Below are 27331 nucleotides of genomic sequence, written 5' to 3'. Positions count from 1 at the left end.
TGATTTTTAGTATTACAATGAAGATAGTTCACCTATATCCAGATATGTTCCAGAGGCATCTGGATCTGACATTGGGTGATGTGGTTTTGTGGTTTAGGGGCTACAGCGCAAATGCTGGGTTGATGGTTCGACTGGAACATCTTAAAGGTCTCTTCCAACCCTGATGATATTAGGATTCTACAGGATGCATGGGCCTTAAGCCTTTTGCCAAGTTGGCAATATACATATCAACATCTTGATTTACTTCATCCACAGAGCTTGCTTGCTACACAATGTCCTTGACTAAGGGGTGCTAACCACTTATCTGGTTCTACCGACATACAGCATCTCATTTTATTTTATGAAAGACAGGAAACCGAGGTTGGACATTAGGAAGAAATCACCTACAGGGAGGATGGTGAGGCACAGGAACAGGGAAGTTGCCCATCCCTGGAAAGCGTTCAAGGCCAGGCTGGACGGAGCTCGGAGCTCTGGTCCAGGTGGATGGCGTCCCTGGAACGACACCATCCTTAAGGTCCATTCCAACCCCTTAACGTTCTATGGTTCTGTGACCCTTGGAGCCTGTTGGCCGCTACCCGTCCCACCGACAAGCCTCCTTTACCGCCGGTAAAGGAGCACGCAAAGCCCACAGCCGGGCGCGAAGGCGCCGTCACGGCCGCCCCGTCACGGCCGCCCCGCCCTCGCCGCCGGGACGCGCGGGCGCCGCCCCGGCCGCCCCTCATGAGGGGCCGCGCTGCCGCCGCCCGCGGGCAGCGCCCCGGGGCGAGGCCATGGCTCGGCGGGGCCTCTCCCGCACCGCCTCTGCGTGGTTCGTGCGCGACCAGCCGCCCGAGCCGCCCGAGGCTCAGGTGGCGGACGCCGTCCCCTACCGCTCCCGGGCGTGGGAGGTGAGGGCGGAATGTCGGCGGGGCCTTTCCTGGAGGGCGGGCTGGCCGGCGGCTCGGCGCCATTGCAGGTGGCTGCCCTGCGTGGCCGGGCCGTCCTCCCCTCAAGCGCGGGGGCTGCTCTGGTTCGTGTTGGCATCCGAGAGGTCCCTTGTTTGTGGCTTGCCCTCACTCGGAGGTCCTTCGCCTTGCCGCGTGTTTGTAATCGAGGCTTTGTTAGGAAAAAAAGCGACTGGGAGTGTTTGAGTCAGTCATAGCCGCCATCGATGATGTCCTTTGGAAGTGCAGGAGTGATTTGTTACACGTGGAGTTTGTTGGTTTGTGGGACCGCTAGAAGGAAGCGGTAGGCACCTTTTTATAACAGCTAATTTTCCTTCAAGTCCCTGATAAAAGAAGAGAAGACAGTGTATGCAGAGAAGGCTCGTAAATGGAATAGCAAGAAACGCCCTCAGAAGAGAGTAAAGGAGGTAAATGCTGAGAATGGGACGCTCTCAGTAAGAAGGAGGAGTAAATGGTATCGGGCTCTGTGTGTGCAGTTCCATGGGGATGCTGTGGAAGTTCCACCTGCTCTCCATATCCTCCAGCCTCTGGAGGTTATGGCTGCAGTAGTTTTACATACCATTATCGAGTTATCCTGATAATTGTTCTGGTTTGAATTGATACCTCCTTAAACCATCACAACTTCTTCCTGTGGGTTCTTTTACCCTTTTCAGTAAAACGTATTTCTCTAACGCCCTAGCTTTACCTTTAACAATGTTTTGCAGTGCCTGAAATATGGATATATGAGATTATGTGCTCCCATTTTATTAATCCCAGCCCTGTACGTAGACAACCATGGTCAGTTTGTGTAGTGAAAATTCACGTTCCTCTTTTGGAGGAGGCCAATGTTTATTTGGATGGGAATAATTCCTCATTTTGTTTTAAATAGTTCAAACTGATAACCAGTTAACTTGGGCTGAGATGGTTATCTGCAATCAGTGTACCTGGGTGTGGATGTTATTCCCAATTTGGATTTGAATGATCAGGTTCTGTAAGGCTGCCAGGTTTCTTTTCCCGTCCTATTAAAAGCTTATTGTTCCTGACTGGATTTTCAGAGCAATCCAATGACTTCCTTAAGGCTTTATCAGCTTTTCATGAACCTGTTCCATGGTAAAAGACAGCTAACACAAGTGCCAGGTGCTTTTTTCATAAAACTTAGGGAGAAAAGTTTAAATTCCAGTTTGAAGAGTTCCTTGCCTGTGGCAAGTGGTTGCACCTAAGAAAATACGTATTTTTTTATATATATATATATTACATTTTGTAAATTTAGCTGTTGTGCTTTAAGGCTGTAATGGGTTGAGAAAGGTACTGAAGAGAAGTCTTGCCTTCCTGGCCTGCAAGTATACAGGCACTTTTGTACCTAAAACTTTCCCACTAACCACAGCTGTTAGTGGGTATTGCAGTTTCCTCTGATAGAAGGAGCTGAAGGACTTTATTTGGGGTGAGAAGACTTTTGTTGTTTGTTTGTTGTTTAAACTTTCCCATCTTTTCCAGACCTGTAATGTGCCTGATCCAGTTCCTGCTCCTCTGACCGCAAAGATGCCCAGTGTCGCTCCTTTGCCAGATGCCTGTGCTCTGTCTTGGAAGAATGATCAGGGTATGGGGATGTTAAAGCAGTTAATCCTGGTAGATAAGAGCTTGCCCTTGGAGGATATTCTCAGTGCTACCTGTTTACGTTTTGCTAAAAGCCATCTGTGTCAGATGTTTTACACTACTGGGCTATTGCTGTAAGAGGTAGAGGGACATCAGGGAAAATACTGTTCCCTGCACCACAACCTCCAAGAATTCTGTTCTCTGGTTTTTAGCTCAATGGGAGTATAGCCACTAACAGTTTCTTAACAGTTATTTCAAGGTTTTTAAGGAAAAGGTAATTTTTCAAGTCTTACATTTATGATTTGACAAGGCCTAGTTCAAGTTCAGCATAAAAGAGTACTTGAACTGATTTCAAAGGGTTAAGAGTTGTTAGATATCAAAGTTTGAAATTTGTATGATAGAGGTATTAAATAAAACAAGGGCCTGGCCTCATTGGGAGAATAAAAGAGGGAATATGCACTCTGTCAGTGCCTTGATAACATCCTGCCTTGCTTCCTTATTGAAAGAACTCTCAAAAACTAAACCTTTCTAACCTGTTCCCTGTCTTCAAATGGTTGTTCTAATTAGAGTTGGGTAGTGAACACATTTGTCATCTTCTACCCAGTGAATACTGTGTTATTCTGAAAAATGATGAAAGGTAGTGCTTACAAGGCAAGTCAAGAAGGCAGTTCGTATAAGCTGTGTGCTTGAGTCTCAGCTCCAGCTCTTTACCTCGGTCTCTTGAACTGTTTTCATGTTGTCATGGTTATGGGGGAGCCAGAAACAGTAGCTCCATGAAAAGTGAAATGCTGATTAGTGCCCTCTGTGCCAGGGGTCGTGCTCCCCCGTCATTGTGATGCAGATTTGATTGGGCTGATCGTGCTGCCTCGAGTTGACACAACTGATCTTTCAGCTGAATGAGAGGCATAATGATAAAGGATAATTGAGATGCATTTCATGATGCTGCTCTTGGTTTTTCTCACTCAAAGTTCTGGATGGTCCCTTGGAGCTATATCCGTTTTTTCATAAGGTAGGAGAGGTGTCTTTCCTGTGACCCCTCAGCTCATACAGTTTAAGACCCACCTGAGGGAGCGTGACCATTGGGCTTAGGGCAACTGGTGTTGAATGTCCTGAAGTCTGGCATACAGAATTATTTATGTGTAAAGACAGTCACACATCTCTAGTGGAGCAAGGAGGATTTTTTCTTTTGATGAGGGGCAGAAGTTTAGAGTGAGGATTAAATAGCTATTAAGTTTCAGTGAGGACATTGTGACAGTCATGAAGGAAAGGATTAAGGTGTATTGTAAAATAATTGTCATAGTTGGATACTTTTTAATTAGTAAATGATAAATCTGTTTATTAACGTTTGTGTTGGGTGTTCTTGCCGCTTTCTTTGGGAGCCCATTTGGTGGAGGAGAAGCAATCCTTTTAATTAGCTGACTTCTCATCCTCTTGCCCCGCAAGATTACTACCAACTCATTTAAGTGGTATAAGCTGCCAGATTTGTCAGGCTGTTTTGCAGCTACTGATTTGTTTTTTCCCTAACCTTATTTTCTGAAAGGGTAAAGAGAACTATCCTTAAAAAGAATAATAGTTTCTGTTGGATTTCAGGCCTCTTAATGCCTTGTGGGTTTGGAGGTTGGATATTTATTTTTTAGTTGCTTGTATTTGTTGGTTTTTTTGCCCCGTCTCTACACACAGTAGGATCTTTGGAAGGTGTATCAGCACTACCAATATGCATGAGTGTTATGTTGTTATCTTGGACACGGAGGAAGAGCTGTGTGCTTTGCTTGGTGGTTTACCCTTCTTCACCCAGTCACAGGAGAAAGTTCACCAAAGCTTTCCCTGGTGAGGTGAGACTAGCATGGCTTCTGCAGCCTCTGGTGGCTTGTCTGAAGCCGGTTTTGTTCTTTTTCCTGCAGATACGGTTGCAGACATCTTCTACTTCCTGGACATTTACAGCTATGGGAAGCTGCCGCCCCACTGCGAGCAGCGCTTCCTCCCCTGTGAGATCGGGTGTGTCAGATACTCCCTACAGGCTGGCATCGTGGCTGATTTCCACCACTTCATAGATCCAGGTGAGTTCCAAGGAAGCCAGAGAAGCACTGAGGTGAGAGGATGGCTTTCTGGGGTCGCTGCTGCCCAGATTAGACTTCTGGTATTGAGACAAGTTTATTTCTTTGATTATAAATGGTCACACTTCTTAAAATATCAGAGCAGTGCTGAGCTTGTTTCTGAGGAGAGTTAGTGTTGGAACTGCATATAGCTCGAAAGAGGGTCGGCTAAATCCAGGAGGACCTGCACTTGTTTGTGTTTTATATTTCATGTAAATGAATGTTTCTCTCAATGGGACCTAAACACACTCTACATTGCACTTTTTAAAAAATGCACAGAACTGAAAATAACTTTTCCAGAAGTAGTTGTGACACTTTTACAAGGCCACAAGGGAAGATGAAGCTGTTCCCTTCTGTGTGTGGAGCTGTGGTGTGTAGCTGAGAGTTAAGGGTCTCCTTGGTGGTGTTGGATGATGACTGTACTTTTTCCCCTTTTTTGCAGAAGTACCACCACGTGGTTTTAGGTACCACTGCCAGGCTGCTGGTGAGTATTAATGGAGAAAAAGAACGGTGTGCAAAGGTGTGCAGTTTTACACACAGCTTATCTAACCTCTGTCCAAACCTTTTGTCAGTCTTGGTAGTCCTTGTGTGTATCTTCAGCAGGGGAAGTGCTAATTAACACAGGGTAACTCAAAGATACCGCTTTATATTTAGAAATTATGTTTAACAGCTTGGCATATATTAACAAAATTAAAATTTCTACACCGTTGTTGTGTCTGGCTTAGCCTGCCTGTTGCCTTTGTGACTCTCAGTAATGTTTATAGACTCCAGTTTGTTTCTGTTAGGACATTTCCTTTCCTTGTGTACAGAGGGAACAAACTTGGCTCGTGTTTTCCTACCTCTGATACTTGGATAATGGCCTTTTAAAAGGGGCAGGAGTGTGAGTGTTTGTGACAGCCCAGAGCTGCTGACAGAAGCAAGGTTTTGGTGGCTTAAACGCAGACCCTGTCTGTGGAGAGGAGTGTGTGTGTACATCCTTGTGTACAGAAAGATAGAAAGGAGGAGGGAACTGTGTCTCTTAAGGAAACTGGACTTCTCACAGCTTTGTGGGTGTTTGTTGTTTGGGGTTTTTTTCTCTCCTGTCCCCCTTCCCCCCTCCATTAGGTGATGGAACCCATAAGATCCCTATTTCTGGATTTCACCTTCCTCGTTCGTGTTACGCAGTTGTCCTACGGGAGCTTCTCGAGTTTGCCCAGCCAGACAGAGGTGCTCAGCCTCGCTTCTTCTGCAGGGTAGGGTCAAGGTCAAAGCTCTAAATCTCAGCTTCTGCTTTCAGTCCTGCTGGATGACTCAGGAGATTCTTCATTCTAAAACCTAATCAGCGTGTGTGTAAGTGGGGAAAGACACTTTTTCCAAAGTGTCCCAGTTCCATGCAGGAAGACATGGCCTCTAGAAGCCAACCTTTATAAAAAGCAGAGACCTAATTTTCTGCCTTCTTATTTTCAGCCTGCACTTCTAGCTCTAAATCTACTGATGAACAGGGTCTATTGTTCTCTGACATTGTTATGACTTTGGTTAAGGGCTCCTAAGATTTGACTTAAATTGGATGTGCTCAATAGTAGTCATAAATCCTGCTTATTTGAAAGGATATTTTTACATTTTCATGACTCTTTCCCTCTTGAGAATAACAAGCGTCTTTAAATTTTTGCTCAAGTTTCGTTTTTCAGGGAACAGAATAAAATGTTAGGATTCAGAGGTGTTTAAGTTTCATAACAGGTTTATTGTGTTTCAATTCAATTCAAACCTAACCTTAATCCTTAAAAAGTGGGGAGGGACAAGATCTTGGGCTCCATCCATAAATACAGGGCTCTGAAGAAGTATGCATGAAGTTTGGTTCCCCTTCAAGAGAGTTGGCAGGGAGAATTCATTCAGTGCCACAAAAAAAATTTGGTTTGGAGGTGATTTTTTTTTTCCCAGACCTAGCCAGAAGTCGTGGAAGTGTCAGAATTTTATGCTGTACTCCTTTGAGATGAAAGAAATCTTTTTTCCTCCAGTCTAATGACAGGTTCCGAATCAACTGGTGTCTTGGTCGAATGGCCAGCATAACAGGTAGGAAATGGGTCATTTTTGCCCATCCTTTTCCCCTCCTACTCACAAAATTAAGGGCTGTGTAATCGTGGACAACTGTATCTGTCTGAATAGCACGTCTCAAAGTTTTCATGAAAGATGGTGCTGATAGCTAAAGCTGCTTTGCATGCTCTTCCTTTCTCCCACCACTTTCTAGGAAGCCAGGTTTTATTAAAACTGCTGTTGGAATATCTTTGAGCTTTGATGCTGTGATAAGAGGCTGGGCAGCGAACAGGGACTGACTGAGAAATGAGCGGAGCAGGATGTTCAGTGACTCCTGTTTTCCTGGCCTGGATTTTCCCTGATCTGTAGGTATTGAGAGCCACTGGGAGCTCTTTGCTCTAGAAGACCTGATAATGAAACTGTACGAGAAAAAATACCAAAAGGAGCCATCCAAGATCTGGGTGTATAGAAAACTGGATGTCTGCCTGTGGGATTTCTCCAGAAATACCAGGTGTGTTGAGTGGGTCTTTGTGGAAATGTGGCTGCTTTCGGATTCTTCTGTGTTGGTAGAAAAAACGATATTTGCTTGCAGTGTTGCAGGAGCATACTGGGTGATGATCCAGTTAATTTAGAAACAGCCTCTAGTGCTTCCTCTGCTGCTAATTTAAGAAAAGGACCAATAATTCGATCTTAAATTTTAATGGATTTTAAAAAGCCATGTAAGTTATCCTTGGAAGTCTGCTTGGAATATGGATTTTAAGCTCCAGTGGGTTCATCGTTGTCACTGTCTTTTTATAGTCAGGCAGTTTTCTCTTTCTGTGAGTGTCTTCACCCTGGAGGGAGACCTTAGGGGGAATGGAAGAATGTACTTTGAAAGACGAGTTTGGAGAGGAAAGTGAGGATGTTTATGCTATGAGGAACTATTTCACATTAATGGGGCACTTGAAATGGTTCAAATGGTTTACATTCCATTTGTCTCTTGGGGTTCTCTTCTCTCCCTGCCCCCCATTTCAGCATGAAGCAGGTTGCCTGATAAGCAGACCTTTAAACTCTGCATAAACTACTTCGGGCAAAGCTACTGAACTCTCTGAAATTTTAAAGGTACAGCATGGTCACTGCAACAAAAAGATAACATTTTTTAATATTTGTTGCTGTTCATCTGGCCAGACCAATTGTTCTTGTTGGTTAACAATGTAGGTGATTCTGAAATAAGCCTGAACTTCATTTCATGTAGGTGCAAGTGGCACGAGGAGAATGATATCATCTGCTGTGCTCTGGCGTCCTGTAAGAAAATGGGGTGAGTATTGCTGAGGGGTTGTCTCCACGTGATGGCTTTTATTTTGTTAGCATTGCAATGGTGAGAAAAGTGTTAATTACATTAAAATTCACTGTTTGACTTCAGAGGTATTCCCAGTGTACTCTGGCATATCTCTGCTTTGGAGTAAACTTCTGTACTGCCAGACATGTAATGTAGATACATGAGGTTCTGTGTTCTTTTTGGTGGGGAGGAAGGAAAAGTAAATAGTTGGGAAGTGAGGAAATGCCATTTATGATCTCTCTTGACAGCAGAAGTTACACTTAGAGAGACAAAAAGAAATAGTCTTTCATTCAAAAAACTCATCATGGACTGCTATGCCCCCCCGAAAAAAGTTGTTTTTTCAAACTTCCAAGTGCTGCCTTTGATAATGTGGGGAAGCAGTTTGTTTTAATTTCACGTGTAGTTGTACAACAGAATGGTGGTCTTGGAAGGATGCAGGGATGCTGCCATGAAGTCCTTCTGCCCTCTGGTATCTGTACCGTGCATCTCAGGCTTTGGCTGCTTTTTTTTGCCAGCTGAAGAGCATAAGATGCTGTGCTTCCACACATCGGCATTCCAGCCCTCTTAGCCAAACTTTTCTTGTTTTCCTTTTTTTCTTGGTCAAGTTACTGCATCAGTAAATCCTTTGCTAGTGTGTATGGAGTCCCACTAACAGCAGCTCATCTGCCTCTGCAAAACTCTGATTGTGATCAAAGCACAAATACCAGGAGTGTGAGGCTGGATGCTGGACATATCCAGGTCAGATTCTCTCAGTTGATACCCTGATTTATTTCCAGTTGCCAATTTCAGGTGAGCTGGTTTGTCTTTGGACGCTGTCCTTTGTGACGTATGTTGGACAGACTGGTGAACTCTCAGGGTTTTGACCCTGATTCATAGGTTTGATGTATAGTGGTGTATGTTTCATGTTTGCAGATATGTCTACCTTATTTTGAATATTTATTTTTTCATACAGAACGTGAAAGGTGAGAGTTCTGGATGTGACAAACCTTTGGGTTCTCCAAGGCAGGATAAAGAGTTTGTCCTTTCTAATTGTGAGTTTGAAACTTTCCCTTTTTTTTTTTAAGTGGAAAGAGATCTTTAAAGTTAATTCAGGTGTTGCTTTTTCAAATTTCTGGGCTTAGATGTTGCCTGTAAGTAGTGCACATCTCTGTGTGAGCTGTGCTTATTCTTGTGTGTGAATTTCGCTGAATTTCTGAAGACTCAAGCATGAAGAGCTGGCCTTTTCTTACTGGCCAGAACCTTGGGGTCAAAAACGTCTCTCAAAATTCAGTTTTTCTCAGAAATGCTGCTCTCTGATTTATGCTTTTCTGTTACATGAAGCCATTCCCATGCCCAGGTGCTTTGAGGCAGGGCCATGTTTAAAATACTCTCCATGCTCTTAAATCATTGTATGTACAGACTGAGCTGGGCCTCGTTGCCAGTGTTCTGTCACAACTCAGTTCAACACCTGGAAATCGTGATCTTAGGGTCTTGGGGTTTGTGGAGGACACAACCTGCCTGATTTTTTTGTATCAGGGCTGTTGAACAGCTTCAGCTGCACAGCATATGAGGAGCAATTCCATTCATTTGTCCAAGCTCTAAAGGCTGATTTGATGTGCAAACTGTATTTAATTTAATAGGTGATTCTCCATGCGGTGTGAAGACCTCCCCTTGTGAAACGAGTGTTGTACAAGGAAGAGGAGTTACTCGATTGCTGAGAAGTGCTTCTGATCTATTCAGGTCTTTCAGTAATTGAAAATCTCTCCCACATCCAGGACAGCTGTAAATTCTAATTGTCTTTGTTTCCCTAAGATAACTAGTAGTTTCTCCAGACTGCAGTTTTTAATCTTCTGTGCAAACCTTGACAGTTGAAGTTCTTGTTAGAACTGTAAAACTATTGAGTGGATTTAGAGAAGATACAGGAAGACATACTTTGAAGGGACCTGACAATCACATCTTTAAAACTGCATGCTGTACTAGTTGTATTTCTTAATGAATGGAGTGCAAATCCAACATTGAGTAATGGATACAATCAAATTAGAAAAATTCTTTAGTGGCCAGTGTGACTTAAACCAAACTTTTTGCTTCATTTCTTTTTTAATAACCTGCTCATCTCCTGCATGTGCAAGGTCGAGTTTCAGTGTGTGAAAGTCTTGCTTTAAAAACTGATGCAGAGGGAAAGCCTTGAAGGTGTGAAGGGCAGCCCTAGGAGGATGACTTCAAAGTCAGTAGTCCCAAAAGTTTGCTGTAATATATCAGTTCTAGCCATGAGAAATTTGAGTGGCCTTTCAAGACAAAAATGCAGATTTTTATATAAAATGTCTGGAAAGAAATACTGTGACAAATTTATCTATCTGGGAATGTTCTTAGAGGTACAGGCTGTGTTATGTACCTCAGGAACAAGTACAGCATAGATTTTGGGGTTTTTTATTTGCATCAGTTTTCTTTCTAAGAAATGCGTGTCTCTCAAACGTAGAGACTGAAGAGAAGTGTAGGTGTTATGGGGTTGGTTTGTTTTTGGGTTTTTGTTTGTTTGTTTTTCTGGAAAGAGTATCAAATTCAGACTGATGTATTTCACAGGAATTTAGTCAGGCTGGGTAGATACCAGTCATAATTATTTGGGGACACAAAAAAAGTGGGGCACTGTCTGACACTTTCTAGGGAAGTTGTTAGATGTTCCTTTTTATGGAGGTAGTGCTCGGACTTATCCCCAAAAAGTTGTCTGTCTGAGCCTTGTGCTTAGTCCGTGTGTCTCCAAAGCAAGTGATTCTGAGAAATAAGAGCTTATTTTGTTAAGTTGTTCCTAGATTTTGTACCAACAGATGTCCAGTTTTGAAGTACTATTTCCATAGCAACTAACTGTGTGAAGATTTCATTCCTTGTACTGAAACTCGAGATGAGGCGGTTCATTCCCTTGAATAAGGAAAAAACCCAAGAAAACAAATGCAAGCAAAACCCAAAATGCAGCCAAAAAGCCAAAAGAAGAGGTTTATTTGAGCATGCTGATCAGTGTGTCACAAAAGGCCAAGTGCTGGTTTAGTTGGGAAACCTGTTGGAATTGCTGTAGGGACAGTTGAACCCTTTCTTCCAGTGTTTCAGGATCACTGAAGCATTTCTATTCTTACTTAACTTCACCTTTATCACGGAATTTCCTCAACTGATTCTGTATTTCCTTCCTTGGAGGCTGCTGTCCTACCTGCTGATTTTCACCAAATAAGGGACAATAATGCTCTAAGGCTGAAATTTACCAGTGTTGTAACAGACCGAGAGTGTCTGTCAGGGAGTGCTAAAGGCTTTTCTACATTTGTATGGAGTTGTCCAAGTTCCTTAACTGACAGCCATTGCTGCCTTGATATTTCATAATGTACAGAATTATCGTTTTTGAAGGATTTTCAGAGTTCACTGTTGTAGTAAAAGTCTGTTTCAGTTCTTGTGTAGGAGAGAATTCATTAAAAATTATTGTTAAAATACTTAGTGTTAAGTACACAAAGCTAAGAACGTGTTTTGTTTTTGCCAAGCTTAATGTATTGCATGTTGAGACTGAGATAAAGAGTGTGAGCAGAAGGGGGAAAATGCCGTTAGGATTCCATGGCATATCTGTACCTTACCACCTGTAAATTAAAATAGCACATAGAAGATCTAATTATATGCTGTAGGCAGTGGGCTGTTAACTGGGGCAGTGACTGTCTTACTGAAATAACCAACAACTCTAAAGGGGGTTTTTTTGTAATTAAGATCTGTGCCATTAGAATGAGTACCCTAACTTAAAGTAGCCCATTTCATACTGTTATTCTGCATTTATTGTGGGGGAAACCCTAACAGATGTTGAAAGATGATAGAAAATTCCTTCATTTTGGAGCTCTCCTTCCCTGGCTGTTCTGCAAATTGCAACTCTGGTTAATTTCTGGAAAAAATAAACTCTGAAAAACAAGCACAATAAAGTAATGCTTCTCTCCTTTAAGTAAGGGAAAATAAAAATGAGGTGTTGCAGCCTTAGTCCATTTCCTAAGTGCCAGGAGTAGTACTGGTGAGGCACAAACTGTGTCAAAACCAGGACTAAATTCTCCCCCCACTTGCATGACAGAATTCTCGAGGGGAGGCCAAACCAAGACAGGGCAGAATGGCTCTTGGGCAGAGTCTGAGTGGTGCAGCCTGGCAGCTCTAAGCGTGTGCCTTCCACAGGATGAGATGTAACGGTGACAACGCTCTGCATGTGGGCGTTTGGTAGCACATCTGTTGAACTGGCTGGAGAGCTGTTACTGTAAAGGAGACATCTGCTAGATTCTATCAGGCCTGACTTTCTGCCCTCCTGTTAGAGCAGCTGACTCACTCCTGTGGCAGGAATGGGTAGAAGTCATCCTGGTTCAGCACAGACATTGCAAAGTTTTTGGGGTTTTTTGCTCTTATAATAGTAGACAAGTGGTTGAATTTGGTGCTCCAAAGGTTTTGGCCAGAACAGTTGTCTGAGGGTCACGAAAGCAATGACTGTAGTGACAGCTTTGCTGACCTAGTCTACATTGGTACCTTGACCTGTAATCATATTCTTTTGTGTTCTATTTAGAGTATGGAACTGATGCTGAAAAATAAAGTATGTTAACAGGGAGTAAGCAGTAGTTGCTGCTGCTTTTAATTTAATCCTTACTTAAGTATTGCTGGCTTGTCTACCTTCTCCTTCCAGTAAACTGCAGGAACCAGGGATGTGGCAGAAGTTCCAACATTCAGATGCACACATATATACTGTAGATAGAGCAAAACCTGGTTTTGACATCTTTTATTTGAATTTTGCCTTGGAAGGCTGCTCTTACCATTAAAGCTCAGGGTGAAGGTGGCCTTAGCCTTGTCCTTCATGCCCAGCTGCCCATTCCCACTGAGATGTACCCACAGCAGTCCTTCTTTTTGCCTTCCATGTGCTTCAGCAGATGCAGCTTTGGGTGTGCTTTGGCTTCCTCTCCCCTCCACACACACAGCACCTCTGTGTTTCTCCCCAGTCACTTGTCCCTCCTGCGTGTTTCCTTTCCAGGGGTCAGTACTGTCAGGAGATCTTTGGTCAACCTCTGCTTGTCTTGGAGGAGGTGATACCTGAAAAATCACCAGGCTTGCCTGGACCTCCTTCCAGCATTGTGTGCCACAGTACACCCTGATGTGCTTCCAAGTACACTTCTGAACAAGGCCCAGGACTGCTCTTCTGAGGTCCAGGGCTGTGATGCTGCTTTTTGCTGTTTTCCTCCCTCTTTAGATTCTAGACTCCACTGTCTTGTGGTTACTGAAGCTGGATTTGCCCTCTGGCCTTTGCATCCGTGACCAGTTATTTGTTGTCTGTAAGGATGAGATCCAGCAGGGACCACCTTGACTCCTTGGTCACTTCTGTCAGGCGTGTCAGGCTCATCACAGGTGTCTGAAGTGCCATGAGAGCTTCCCTCTGGCAGCTCTTCCCTATCTGCAGCAGACATCCCCTGGAATATCATCCATGTTGGCCTGTCCTGTGTCCAGTCCGAGAGCTGCACTGGCTCAGTGTCTGTTCCCAGTTGGAGCTCTGCATTCCAGCTGCTCTTTGACGTGGAGAGCAGCTCTCCCTCATCTCCTCTCAAGTGTGAGAAAAGAAGCTGGACAGGGAGGGATGTGTGGGAAGGGAGCCCATGCTCTCTCTTGGCTCTTGATGCCTCTGCCAATGCTGGGATCTGCATTGTAACTACTTTTTTTACACCAGAGAGCGTTTCCTGTGTCTATGGTAAGATAGATCTTTATTGCATCCTTAGCACTGTGTCACTCATCCAAATCCTAAAAGATAGAAACAAGGCAGTAATTTGGTGGGGATTTTCTGTGTGGGGGATCTGCCAGGTGCCAGGCTGGAGGAAGCAGCGCTGTGATCCTGGATCAAACAGCAACAGCTGATACTCATTCCATGGGGTGTGTCCTGTGCCAGCTGCCTGGAGTGAGGTCTATGCTGAGTCATTCCCCACTAGGAAACCTGCTGCCATTTCAGGGATTCTGGGTTTTGAGCTGTCACAGTCAAGTGGTGAAGGTCAGATTCTTCTGAATAAGTACTTGTTTTGGGTGAATGCATACCTCTGTTCTAGGAAACCCTGTCTTGATTTTCTTGTGAAATAGTTGTAGTTTCCTTTTCCTGTTAAGTTTTTAAAACACCTGCATAATTATCATAGAGGGGGCTGTGCTTTTGGACCTGTTAGTTGAAATAAAAAGCGCTAACCCTTTCTGCTAGCAAGGATTTAGAACTTTGCCCAAAAGTGAAGTGACTCAGATATATGTGTGAAACTGGGTATATTTTCTGGCTGATAGATAGAAGTGGCTGCAGCTGACTGCAAGGGCTTTAACAGCATCATTCCTTTTGGCAGAGTAAATGTGCTGTGGTGGAGCAGGAGGAAAACAAGTTTGTTATCTAGTTTCTGCCCTCCTGATGACTTCTGCAGGATTATCATCCCTCACTGTCACCCTAGAGTGGCCAGCCAATAAATTTTATTGCACTGATTTAGTAAAATGAAGGAATTGGCAAACACTTCTATTACTCTGACCCTGTATTATCTCTGTTCCCTCACTTTTCCGTGGCTCTGTCTTAGAGGCTCCCATAAACTTCCCTAACTGCCATTTTCAAATAATTCCCTTCCATCCCTAGTGAACAGGTGAAGTGCAGCAGAAGTTACATGTTCCCTTATGTTGGGCTCTAATAAATTTAGCAGCGGCACCGACACATCCAGAATTAATCTTGGGGGTTTGATCATTGTACTGTGAACTTCATCAGCCAGAACACTGCCTCAGTGTCTTTCCTGGAACAGTTGATAGGGATAAACAGAAAAGGAGTGCAGTTGCTCTAGCAACAAGGATGGTGAGATAATTAACTCTTGTCTTTCTGACAAGCTGTGAATTGTGCACTGTACTGAATCTCGAAGTGGGCTGTGGCAGCACCAGCTTTTGTGTGTCTGTAATTCTGGAAATACTTCCCAAGATCCTGAGAAGAGTGGGGAAGGCAGTGAGAGCAGATCTTGGTGGTTGTGTGGGAAATGGGGAGGGGTGGAATCCCTGGGGCCGGCTCTGTGGGGTAGAGGAGCATTAAGGTTGGCAGTTCATTAAGGACAGTGTCTCCCAAACACAAGAGCAGTCCAGGAGCGCAGGGAGATTGATTGGGAAGACTCTCTTTTCTTCACAGGCATCTTGTGGCTGCATCCTAGTCCTGGTGCAGTGTAAAGGAGGGAGAAGCAGGTGTGGGCTACAAAGGAAGAATCCATAAACACTGGCCAGGGCTGTAGGGATGTTGGTTTGGAAAGCAAATCTGTGCTCAGGAAGGGTTCAGGGAGGAGAACAGCAGCAGTGGGAGTTCCAGACACATGCAGTCCCTCAAGCCAGATGTGCTGCATCCCAGGAAGCTGAGGAAGCTGACTGACACCTTTTCGAGGCTGTTTTCTCACCTTGGGAAGGTCACAGAGAGCACAGGAAGTCCACAGCAATGGGACGCAAATACTGCACCCATCTGTCTAATGGGTGATCTAGGAAAGCCTGGGCTGCTCAGTTCCACTGCACTCCTTGGAAAAATCATGGAGCAAGTCCTCTTGGAATGTGTTTCTGGGCACACAAAGAAGTGGGGGATTGGAAAGAGTCAGCATGGATTTGCCAATGCTAAATTATGCCTGACCAGCCTGTTTCATTCATGTGATTAGTTTGTGAATAAAGGAAGTTGAACATAACTAACAAGTAGTTTACTGTTTGCTATGTAAAGTATAAAGTAGGGATTTACTTTTCTGCCTGGTCATACATTTTCTCCTTCCTTCCTGCCTTTTGAGGGAAGTGATTATTTAAGTTTGGTATATGTATGTTAACTCTTTGGAATTAGTTAAGTATCACTAGCTTAATTTATCTTCCCTCCAAATTCATTATTACTGGTTTAATTTTGCATGAGGTTGTGGCTGTACTACAAGGTATTAGTCCAAGAGTTATTCCTGCTTCAAAAGACATACAAGACAGGTAGGAAATTAATTCAGTCACAGGAAAACCCTGGAATAAGGCACAAGTTTGAATATGTGTATTTGTGTATTTCTGGCTGACGGAGTAGAACAAAATTGGTTGAGGAAAAACTCATAAAGCATTCTGATAAATGCACTTCTTCCAAGGTACTTTTAAAAAGGTAAGAAATGATAAGCAGTGCTGAATTATCTCAGCCATGTCTCCATGTGCTATCACTTAGTTTATTTCTCAGTGCAGAACTGAGCTTAGCAGTGCAGAGCTCAAAGTAGTTCTGGTTTAGATGTTGTCAAGTTCGGCTCTCTTGCTTTTCCTCTGCTAGTTCTTATGGAATCTGCTTACAGAGAATTAAATTCATGGGTTTGAGGGTAATTTTATAATTTCCTCTGTATTTTGTGGTTGATTTCTTTAGATAACATAGTGCAGTTGCTTACTGCTGATCTGTATTTTCCTTCATGCCTAAAGTGACCATTGTGTGAGTGTTACTTGAAGAATTCAGCTGACACAGCAATCAAGCTTTGCCTATCCTAAAAGTGAAGAGTGCGGGACAGGTAGCAGAGTGTTACAATGGTTTAGTGGCCACAGCCAGCTTCTGGCTATACTCTGGCATTATTCTGCTAACAATTTTCAAGTCCTTTTGCTGGACTTTCCCGTTAAAATCTTTGAGAATCCACACTGTCATCCCTCAGCAGAAGGCCTCTTCAGGCACAGAGTTTTGGTGGAGGGAACAGGTTGTGCTGACTAATGTCTGTAACACTTATAAAAGAAATAGCTTTTGTTTCGCAGTAGAAATACGTTACAATGGTAATTCACGCTATACTTGCTTGTTACAGTGAGACTGGAATATGTACCAGCTCTGATTCTCAGCTGTGCACTTCATTTTCTATCTGCCTTCAGCTTATCTGTGCAATGTCCTTTTTTAGCCATCCATTTTTGCAGTGTTTTGTCATGCATCATGAGAAAAGGTCCTCTGAACGTCTTGCTTTTCAGGTTGTCCATTGCCAGAGGGATTTGGATTTGTGTGTTCTTTGTAAAGAGCTCCTGTTGTTGGTCTTTGCAGTTGTTATTACAACAAATGAGTAGTTGTATTTTTAGTATTACGTAAAACAAAGGCAGCCAGAAAGCAAGCCAGAATTACAGTTCTGGTAGGGTGATTTTCGTAGTTTGAAATCTAGAAAATGCTGGTCATGTGTAGGAGGATGGCTGGTTCTACTTTGAAGTTAAATTTTAGATTTTTATTACAGTAACTGTTTGGGGGTAAAGGGTATGTGGGAGGCATTGCTGTAAGTTTCTGAAACTCCCAAAGTTGAAGATGCAGTAGGGAGTTTTGAAAGTAGAAATATTTTACTGCAAACGTATCTTTCCAAAAAAAACCAAAAAACAAAAAAAAAAAAAAAAAAAACCCAAAACCAAAAAGGCAATCAGCCCCAAAAAGCTGTCAATTAGCTTTAATACTCATTGATAGACCTTGGGGAGGGACAACCCATTCTCTTCCAAAGATACCAGTGGTAGGAGTTCTCTCCACATTTGCACACATCTTGAAGATAAAATGCAGTGTTTCTGATTAAATTGTTACCATTTTGAATAAAAAGCTATTTTCCCTTCTTCCTTTCCCTTTCCCCCCCCTTTTTTTAAATTAAGGATGTACTTGCAGTGCACATGCTCTCACGTTGTCATTCTTTCAGAAGCAGCAGGAGCAGTGGACTATTTCTGACTTGCCCATGCAACAATCGGGAGGAAAGAGTAATGTAATGAAAATTAGGAACTCTGGGAGCTAGAACTCAGAAATTCAGGAGCCTGACAGTAAATAGGCTTCATTGTTTCTAGTTCTTATCAGCTGCCCATCTAAGTTCTTACCTTATCTGTGACTTACTATGCACTGTTTTCCCAAACAGGAGACTCATTGGTCAGTGATTATTTTTTTCCATATCTTTACTTATATGTGCATGTATAATATATACAAAACCCACATTTCATAAAGTCTCCTTAAAAATGATCTTGTTTCAACCTCCATAAAAAACGTTTGTGTTGGACAATGGTGAAAGCTGTGACATCTGCACGACTCGGCAAACAAGACCACCCTTCCTTGGTGAAATGCAGTTGGTGCCCTTGAAACCTTTTGTGCATCTGGGGATACATCAGCAGCTCTGTTCCTCCGTTCTCCAAATAGACCTGACTGGTTTCTTTTTTCAGAGTTGGAAGTCTGGAAGACTGGTTATTTTTGGATGACTGGGTGCAGCAATGCTCCACGTGCATCGTTCTGCTATGAGATTGTGTGTTAGTGCTCACTGTACATCAAGCACTTCCTTCCAGGGAAGCAAGAATGTTCTCTCCCAGAAACTGAAGGCAGAGCCTTTGGCTTTCATTTTATAATTCAACTTCTTGCAGCAAGGATGAGGGATTGATTTCTTTTCTACAGTGATGTCCGTGCCTCAGCAGGTCCTGGAGAAGTCAGTGGCTTCTTCGTTCATGCATTCTCCGCATCCTCCCCTATGCTCTCCTGCCTTGTCGGCGCCTCCCTGGAGGGTTCATTTCTGTCTTCTTGCACCCTAAAACATTGTTCAGAGTGAGAGATGTCAAATAAAACCAGCCAGAAACCTCACCAAAGAGATTTTGTGTTGGGATACTTCTAAACTGCTCTAAGCTCATCTAGGACTGTACCCAACTGAAGTCCGCAAACTCAGCCTTGCTGGTGATGCAAGAGGTGTGGGAGCTACTTGGTTTTTTTTCATGGCATTTGTGCTAATTCACATCCAGGTTTGAACAATTTGGTTCTACCCAGAGACACAAAGTTCTCTGAGACTCCTGGGCATGTCCCAGGAGGAGAGATGGAAGCCACTGGGGTGGACACTGAAAGGGGAAAGCAGTGCATGCTTTGCCAGTTTTCTTTTCTCCCCAGCTTTCCACTCCATCTGTTGATGCTGTAGGGAAAAGGAGAACCCTTCGTCTGTTCTGTTCCCTGCTGCGGGGAGAGGTACTCACGTCATCTCGTAATCAGTGTCCTTGCTTGCCCGGCAGCAGCAGCAGTAGGAAATGATCCCAATCACCACAATGGCGGCCACGACTCCCCCAATGATGCCGGCATACAGAGCTATGTTCATGGATGCTGTGTGGAAAGGGAGGAGTTAGAAGGGGTAACGATGTCAGAGGGGATCAGCACCATCCATCACTGCACTTCAAACCCCCCCACCAGCCCCAGACTTTGTGGAAGCCACATTTGTTTGAGTAGAGCAAGTGGAAATAATTCTGTACTGGGCAGTACAGGAGCAGTTAGCTACTGACAGGGAGGAGCCCCTGGTTCTGAACAAATGCTCTTCTCTGTTGATAAAGTTTAGTTTCAGACATCCCAAATTCAGTGCTGTGTGAACTCTGTAGAGATTTTTGTCGGTTTTGAACTAACCCAATGAGTTGGTGAGTGCTCTACCAGCATGTAAAGAGGGTCTCTCTTAAAGGTGTGCAGAAACCAGATGATAACATTCCCCCCCTTTAGTGCTTTGAGCTAAGATATTCTCGCTGGTACTTCTCTTCCCCGAGGAAGCCCCATCTCTTACGTGGCACAACGCTGACCGTCATGTTGCAAAATTCCGTTCCCACAGCATTTGTTGAAGTGCAGATGTAAAAGCCAGACGTGTCTGCTGAAATGTTCTTCAGAGTTATTTGTTGCCCTGTTGTGAAACACAAATCAGGCCAAAAAGAGAAAATAATTAAAGCAGGGAAGGAAGTGGCAACAGCAGCCCTCCAGTTCCAGCCCAGGAAGGTTGGAGTGATGAGAGGTTATTAAAGCTGATGGATTGCTCTGTCTTGATCGGGAGCTGCCATGCTCATCCCTAGGTTTTTGAGTGATTTGTGGGAGGATAAACAGAAGTGTGCTGTTTTGATTACAGGGAACATGTGGCACTTGAACATTCCTTTTAGAAAGAAAATTGTAGGTGGAGGGTAGAGAAGTGTCTGTGCTTAGAGAGAGCTCTCTTTTTGGTCTTGGATTTTGAGAAATGTCAGATGCCGAAATCAGGACCTGGCTCTGAGAACTGGCCATCTTGATGAATTAATTTGTTAAGCAAGGGAAAGCTCTTCAGTCCTGCAGCTCAAAGGATTTCAGATGTGAATTATTTAGCAGTGGGGGGGGGAAAGTTTTCCAGTCTGGGAGAAGCTGTACTGGCTGTGTAAATAAACAAAGAAGAACAACTCCAGTGACACGATTGAAGTGATGCTGATGCTTTGTGTCCAACCTCGCAGCTCAGAACCACAGGCTGAAGCTTAGCTCTGTCTGCTCAGGTAGTTTGTTACATCTCCAGCTGATAAGAGTGTGTGTAGTCCATGCTTTTTGCTTGTGAGAGAGGTCTGGATCCCTGCTCTGAAAGCAAAAGGCTGAATACTTTTTAATGACTTTCCTTTTTCCCTGGGATCCCACTATTTTTATGTTTAGGATTTGCTGGCACCTAGTGCCAGAAAGTAGAAGAACATTCAAACTGAGAAATGACAGACCATATGCTTGCTTGATTTTTAATATTTTTTTTTTCTTTTAGTCTCTACATGCTCCTTGTGTTTACTTGTCTCCTTCTTCTCTCTTTTTCTTTTTTTTTTTCTTTTTTTGGGGGGGGGCGGGGAGGGGGCGTGACATTTGTAGCTGTCAAAGTCTTTATCTAGAAGTGGAATTTAAATCCTCCTAATAAATAAAAAGTAATTGAGTGAGTGAAATGGGGAGAAATGTGGGTCAGGTACTGTCAGCTCTGGGGTGTCTCCTGAGGGGGTTCTGCACTCTTTGCAGCAGTGGGACTTGCTCAGCACAGAAGGCTGTAGTGACAGTAGGGCACCGCGGGACAGTCGGCACAGTGCTTGGCCGTGGGTGCTCCGATGAGAGCAGAAAGGAGGTGGGAATGGGCCAGCAGAGACTCCTGTCCCGGGGAAGGGTGGGATGACAGCAGAAGCTGCTGCTGTCAAGGACAAGTCCTGCTGTGCTCAGGGCTGTGTGTGATTCACTGGCACCACTTAGTGGCAGTGAAATGAATAAAGTTCCTGCCACTGGTGATACTTCATCCTTTGCATATTTTATGCAAGAATCGGCTCGTGAGTGTGCAGTATCCTGTGGAGTCTCATCATCTTTAGTTTGCTTCCCTTAAACCAGGAAGGGTCGGTACAGACACTTCATCTTCCCAAAGCTGGACAGGCCAGGAACAAAGTTGTTTAATGAAATAGAACTGAGTCCTCAGATTAATACGCTTAAAAGAGTATTAAACCCTCATTTCTGTATAAATAGTTCTGTCGAGGTTCTGTTGTGGGGAAATTCAGCTCCTTTTTCCTTCCAGATTCTGACTTCAAATGAAAGCAAATAAAATATTAGGGCCTGTGTGTCAGTCCTAAAGAACCAGAAACCTTTTTCATGCTCAAGGCAGGAATGGTGTAACTTTTTCATACCCACTTCCTCTAGGTGAGGGATCTTCTCTGGAAGAAAGTTTCCAGAGCTGACTTTTGTTTCCTTCAATTTAGAAGGAGATCTTGTTGTCAAGCAAGCTGGGATGTAAAGACAGGTGAAAAACCTAGTGTTGTTCCTCAGGTTATGCCTTACTCCCAGCAATTGAGAAATAATTATTTCTGGCTGCTTCCAGAGCCATCCAGCTTGCTCACCAAGGGAGAGCTGAAGTTAAAGTCTTTCTGACCATTCTTAGTTCAGGGAAGAGTCCTTTCCCCCTGCTAAGTTACTTGTGAGCATGTCTTGTATCGAAAGGACAACTTTTCAAAATCCTGTTCAGGGAACATCCTAGAATGTTTAACATTCAACAAAACATTTAATGTTAACATTTAACAAAAACATTAAGAATGTTTTTGGATTTGCATTTAAAAATCCCTCCAGCCCTCATCTGCAGAGACCTCAACGCCTTGCCGTCTTTGGATTTCCCATACCTTCTGTGTACGGCAGCACACGGGGCTCGTTTTGCACGTTGAAGCTTTTCCAAGTGTATTTGGGCTTTGGGGAGCCCTCGTGAGAAACACAGGTCAGGTTGATAGTCTGTCCATATTGTGGTGTGCCCAGAATCTTGCATTCGGGCTTGGATGGTGCAACTGAAGGAAGAAGAAAGGAATTGTATTAATCAGAAGCAGTTTCTTGTTTCAGTGGTTTTTATTCTTGCAAGCAAAGGCTGGTCTTGAACCTGCCACCTTCTTCTTGAAGGAACTTAAAGTGAATTTGGATGTAATGTGTTTCTCCAAAAGCCAAGAGAGAATTACGAGATGCTTTTTGGGATATGTCTAATATTGGTGTTAGGTAACCCATCCTTTGATAACTGGAGTATGACAGGGCCACAGGGGGCATGAGGAAAGCCCCGTAATGATGCCTGGATTATTAGGAAAGTGATCTGTACAGCTCTAAAGGCTGTTTCCTACAGCCGGGCCTCCAAGGGAGTTGCGCGATCTACGCATCCCAGCATCCTTCCATAGGAGTAGGAAAAGACCAAAGGTGGAATTTGGTGGTGGAATTTTTTTTTTTGCTATTAAAAAATCTGTTGTTTAAACCAATGTGGACTTTAGAGGAAGGGCCATAACAGGGATGTGGCGCTGCCTGTGTCGCCTCACCGAGGACTAAGAGGTCCAGGAGCGCGGTCTGTGCAGGGAAGTCGTTCCGGAGGCGGACGCTGCAGGCGTAGGTGCCGTTGTCCTCCATGGTGGTGGCACTGATGGTGATGCTGATGTCCCCACTGTTAATATCACCACTGAAGTGGATGCGATGGTCGTAGCCCTCCCCGTACTGCTCGAGCCCATCAAAATACCGCGTCACAATATCAAGCTGGCAGAGAGGGAGGGGACAGGATCAGTCTCGGTTTCTTCTGTGTGAGTCTGCTACGTAACTCCATGAAATCAGCCCACTCTCAAAGAGCAGCTTGGAAAAGAGGACCTTAAACGGCACCAGTTTGAGAAAAAGCCAAGAAAAACATAGAAATTCAAAAGGATCTCTGTTTCCGTCTGGAATACCCTTCTTACAAGTTATCTGAAATCAGACGACTGATTTCTTTTGCTGGGGCTTATTCACCTTTCCTCACCATGAGGAGAGAACAGCATGAGACTTGTCTGAGACCTGTGTCAGTCAAATTGCCCTATGGTTACACAAACTCTCCCAGCAAGGATCTCCAGAGAAGAAACCCTTGGCAGTTCCTGCAAGATCTCCAAAGGCTGCTTCCCTTCCCACTAATTCCCAAGAAGTCAAGGAGAACTTTAAAAGTTTCTTAACCTTCCAATTCTTCAAATGGATGTAGGAGACCTCAAAAATCTCTACATGTACAGTTATCATCAACTGAAAACTTTTTATACAGTATCAAAGATATGTGTATTAGACATACACATTACATATGTGCATGTGTTTTCAGAAATTATCTGAGTGTTCCGTGTGTTTTAATAGATTTAAATCCCGCAGTACATATAGTGATGTATCTTCAGTAAACAGTTGTAGGACCAAGGGTGAGGAGGAAGAAGGGTGAGGGCTTGCCTAGTGTTGTGCAGTAGATTTGGGATAAAATGCAACTAGACTTATCATTTCCATTTGCACAGTTCTGGGATTGAAAAAAGCCTGGAAGAAATCTTTTTCTTCCAACATCCATTCCCACCCACAGCTTCCACCTCCTGCCCCTTCTTGGATGCCCTCTTGTCTGTTCCTTTATGCAGCTCAGTTTACCTTTCTGTTGATTTTTCTCCAGACAAGCAGGTCTCCTCTGTCAACCTCTGCATTTGTTTTAAAATTACAGCGCAGAGTAGCGTTGCTTCCTCTTGCCACTTGGATTTCCTTGGCAGGTACTTCCACAGTGAGGGTGTGAGCAGACACCAGAACTAGGAAGAGAACAAATGCTGCACTCACCAAAAATAACAACACCTGGATTCCATGGTAGTCTCTTTGGCTTCCTTACATGCCACAATAACCCCACATTCCCTGTCTTTCCTCACTGAGTAAGGGGTGATGTGTGCTGGGGCTGATTGGCTCTGGGAAGCTGCTGCACAGGATGGCTTAGAGCTAAACTCTGCTCTTTGTTCCTTGCTTCCCTCTTCTTCACCTACTGATACATTACCATGGAGTCTAGAAAGGCGCTTTATTTTTTTTCCTGAGCCCTCCTTCAGCGTGACTGACACCCTTTGGCAGTTCAGAATGTACAGAGGGAGATGGATAAACAGATACTACAAGTGCATCAGCGGTCTTAAGGATTCAGGCTAAACTAACAAACTGATATTGTCAAATTTCAAGGATCAGGAAAACTGTCAAATAACTTGCCTCAATCCAAATCCATAGAAAAGTGACATTTTGTGCTAGGGAATCTAAACCTGTTCGTGTTTTTCATCCCTGAAAGCAGAAAAACCTGGAGAAGCAAAGAGTGATTGAAAGAAACAAGGGAAGAATAGCTCTCAGTTTTTTTAAAAAATGAGTAAGGTAGCAGTCAGCTTTCTCCAGGAACTCCAGCTCCTGCCTTTCGAGCACAGGAATAGCTGAGATTTGAATAAAACAGAGAAATCCCTCTGTGCCCTGGGGAAGCACACAGGGCACAGGGCAGGTGTTTCTTTTACGCTGAATTCCCTCTGACTTGTTCTTAATTCATCATGTCTGAATATTGCCTGGTGGGCAGGTCTTTGTTATTCTCAGAACTGAGCTGGACATTTATGTCTGTCCTGCCATAGGTGACCCTTCATGCCCGCAGGAATCCGTGGTTAAAAACACCTGCTTTCTCCTAACAGTTTGTCTGGGTTCTGTGTTTGGGTTTGTTGGTTTGAGGCTTTGGTGGGGTTTTTTTGGTGTTGGGTTTTTTTGTGGTTTTTTTGGTTGTTGTTTGTTCGTTTGTGGGGGGGGAGGTTGTGTTTTGTTTGTTTGTTGTTTTTTAATGGCACCATCATCTGTGGAAATCATTTGGGAAAAACTGAACTGTAAATGGCAAGGAAGGAAGTTCTGCTCAGAGGTGCTCCCATGGCAAAGAGGAGCATGGTGCAGGAAGGAGGCAAGAGGAGGAAGGCTTCCCCCATGAGGGGCATGCTGCATGTGCTGGTGAAGGTTTGCTTCTGAAAGCTGAATCACTGTTCCCTAGAGAGGATTCATCTGAAAAGTTGCCACCTAGCAATCTTTGAGTCCTCATCCTGCCATATCTTTGTCCTGGTTAGATCTGTAAGGAAGTGGAATGTATAAGGGAGAGAGCAAAGGATTTCTAGATCCCACCTTGAGTTGCAAACTGGTTGTGAGTACCCACTCTTCTAGACAGGAAAAGCACACAGCCCCGTGCACCAGCTCAGTAAGGAAACACCAGATCCTTGAGTAGGAGTCAAAAGTGTCCCTGAGAAAAGAACAGTGTTGGGACCCAAAAGATTGTGTTGTCACTGCACTAAGAACCTGGGGAGACAATTCAGGTAATTACACAGGGTGCCATGGGACAGTTGGCACGGTGATCTGCTTTTAGCCTAAATTCCCATCTTTCTGCATGCCCTGCCCCATGACCAAGTTGTTCTGTGAGTCCCCAGAGTTCATGAGTGAGGTGTTTTCTCACCTCTTCCTCTGTGGCATGGCAGGGGTGGCTTCAGTTCTCTTGGGAATTATTTCATTTACAACTGCTGGCAGTTATGAGAAGGAAACCGGGGCAAAGTATTTCTAATGTGCTTTTATTGCAGCCACTCCCGGATCTTTCCCTGTCCTGGAGCACCCAGGGCAAGGCCCATGTTTGCGTAGCCCCGGGACTCTTTCTGACTGCTGTTTTCATACATACTCCATTTTGGGAGACACCTGTGAAAGTTTTTTCCTTGCTTGTTGTGACTGGATAGAGATGCTTTCCTGCATTTAGGTGAAAAGCACCACTGTCTGTACTAGGAGATGGAGCAAAACCCATTTCCTGATCTTTTTGTCACTCAGAAACTGGTGCCACTGGGCTGGGGTTCACTGACAGGTCAGAAACGCAGCCCTGAAGCAGAGAAGAAACCGCCCAACCCTTAGACTTCTTTTCCTTCTTCCAACTGGATGAGTCAAATCCTACAATAAAGGGGATCTTTCTTTTCTTCCAGACATGTTTGGTGCAGAGCTGGGGAGCAGCTGAACCCAACACTTGTGAGGCACAGCCTGTAACACACTTACTCATCTGTTGCTGTCACCCTCAAGTCCCACTGCTTCTGGTGCTCTTCGTTTGTCACCCACATCTCCTTCTGCATCCCAGAAGGAACTTCCCTCTCTTGGGGAAGCAGTACAGTTTCCTTCTGGGATGTCATTGACTCAGGCTGATTCCCCCCTTCCCACTTCTCACCACATTTCTATGTTTAAGAATTGTAGTTTATTCTTCAAAGGCTGAGGGATTTTTTTCTGAGGGAAAACAGAATCTATTCAAAATACGGCTGAAGGGAGGGGAGGCAAATTCTGAAAGAACTCCAAAGAAGGTGAGAGGATAAATAGCCTATATACTACTAGAGAGACAATGTCACCTAGGTTTAAGCTCTAGAATTACTTTTTTTTTGTGTTATCACTTTGTATGTTTATAACAGTTTAAGAAATTGAGAAAGGTTTTATTTTTTTTCTGCTTAACTTAGAGATTTGTACTTGTACAAAGGAAGAAGAAAATCAAAGTGGCAGTTTTACTTTCACATTCCTTATGATTGTAACAGACTGAATGGTAATTAATACAATTACAGGAATATTTTGTTTGCTGAAATAAATTGAGATTCTGATCAAGCCACAAAAAAAGTTTCATTTTACATAGTTATTTTTCTGAAAAGTTCCCCATACTTAATTTTCACAGCATGAAAGGTGAGAATAATGAAAAAGGAGAGTGAATACCAATGCCCTCACACAGATTACATAATGATCATCAAACCATGACCCAAGTCACATTTCTTGCATGTGGGGGCCCATCCACTTTTTCTGATTACTTCAAACTTTGTGAATTTCCTTTTTGTGAGTCTTATTGTTGAAGTGGGGTTTTCAGGATTTTTAGTTAAAAAACCACAAGCAATTCCCATGTGCATAGCTTGGTCTGAGGCCTGGAATAAGGCATAGGAACATTGATATAAGGAGATGAGACAGGATAAAAAGCAGTGGAACTGAGACTTCCAGAGGAGGAAGTTCCTTCGTCAAAGATAAATCCTGTATTAACAGAAACCAATAAAACTGTTTATGAAAAATACTTTTCCATGTTCACGAAGAACAGCATTTTTTCCCACTCCTGACAGTTTTGGGAGATGCCTGTGTGTCTGGACATTCAGCACAGAGATTGGTACACACACTTGTCTGGCCACAAAGGAACCATCACTAAACAAAAAAGTGGCAATACAAAGTGCATTGGAGTCTTTGCACTTTGTAGTGCTGTTTCCTTCCACCCAACCCTTGAGGACATAACCAAATTAGTACTCACTTGCACTGAAAATGAACAGCCCAAGTCCTTCCATTGCTGTCTCCCTCGTCTCTCCTTTGTTTCACCTCAAGGTGCTCTTCCTTGTAATCTCCA

General features: G+C 43.7%; 2 protein-coding genes across 6 annotated transcripts; one reads left to right on the top strand and one right to left on the bottom strand.

The window, feature by feature from the left end:
* Positions 1-764: 764 nt before the first annotated feature.
* Positions 765-19669, top strand: MAEL (maelstrom spermatogenic transposon silencer). 5 transcript variants are annotated; one of them, XM_040056938.2, is made up of 13 exons: positions 771-887; positions 1265-1351; positions 2418-2520; positions 4418-4573; positions 5052-5093; positions 5714-5841; positions 6604-6658; positions 6989-7130; positions 7854-7916; positions 8543-8675; positions 8890-8899; positions 9557-9656; positions 18081-19669. In XM_040056938.2, the coding sequence occupies exons 1-13, from the start codon at positions 771-773 to the stop codon at positions 18154-18156; spliced, it is 1212 nt and encodes a 403-aa protein (XP_039912872.1). In that variant the 3' UTR covers positions 18157-19669. The 5 variants fall into 5 exon arrangements, with proteins under 5 accessions (XP_039912873.1, XP_039912872.1, XP_039912869.1 ...); XM_040056935.2 differs by having other exon boundaries at positions 8890-8968; positions 18081-19668; XM_040056936.2 differs by lacking the exon at positions 18081-19669 and adding an exon at positions 17573-18053 and having other exon boundaries at positions 8890-8968.
* Positions 18345-27331, bottom strand: GPA33 (glycoprotein A33). Its single transcript, XM_040056941.1, has 7 exons — positions 27239-27331; positions 23551-23702; positions 22458-22668; positions 21789-21947; positions 19439-19552; positions 18870-18993; positions 18345-18436 (listed from the first exon to the last, which is right to left on the bottom strand). Exons 1-7 carry the CDS (start codon positions 27270-27272, stop codon positions 18355-18357), a joined length of 876 nt encoding a protein of 291 aa, XP_039912875.1. The 5' UTR covers positions 27273-27331; the 3' UTR covers positions 18345-18354.

Source organism: Hirundo rustica, chromosome 2 (genome assembly GCF_015227805.2).
Source record: "Hirundo rustica isolate bHirRus1 chromosome 2, bHirRus1.pri.v3, whole genome shotgun sequence".
Classification (NCBI taxonomy): Eukaryota; Metazoa; Chordata; class Aves; order Passeriformes; family Hirundinidae; genus Hirundo; species Hirundo rustica.
The sequence above is the reverse complement of the archived record's forward strand: the minus strand, read 5'-3'. Positions and strand labels throughout refer to the sequence as shown.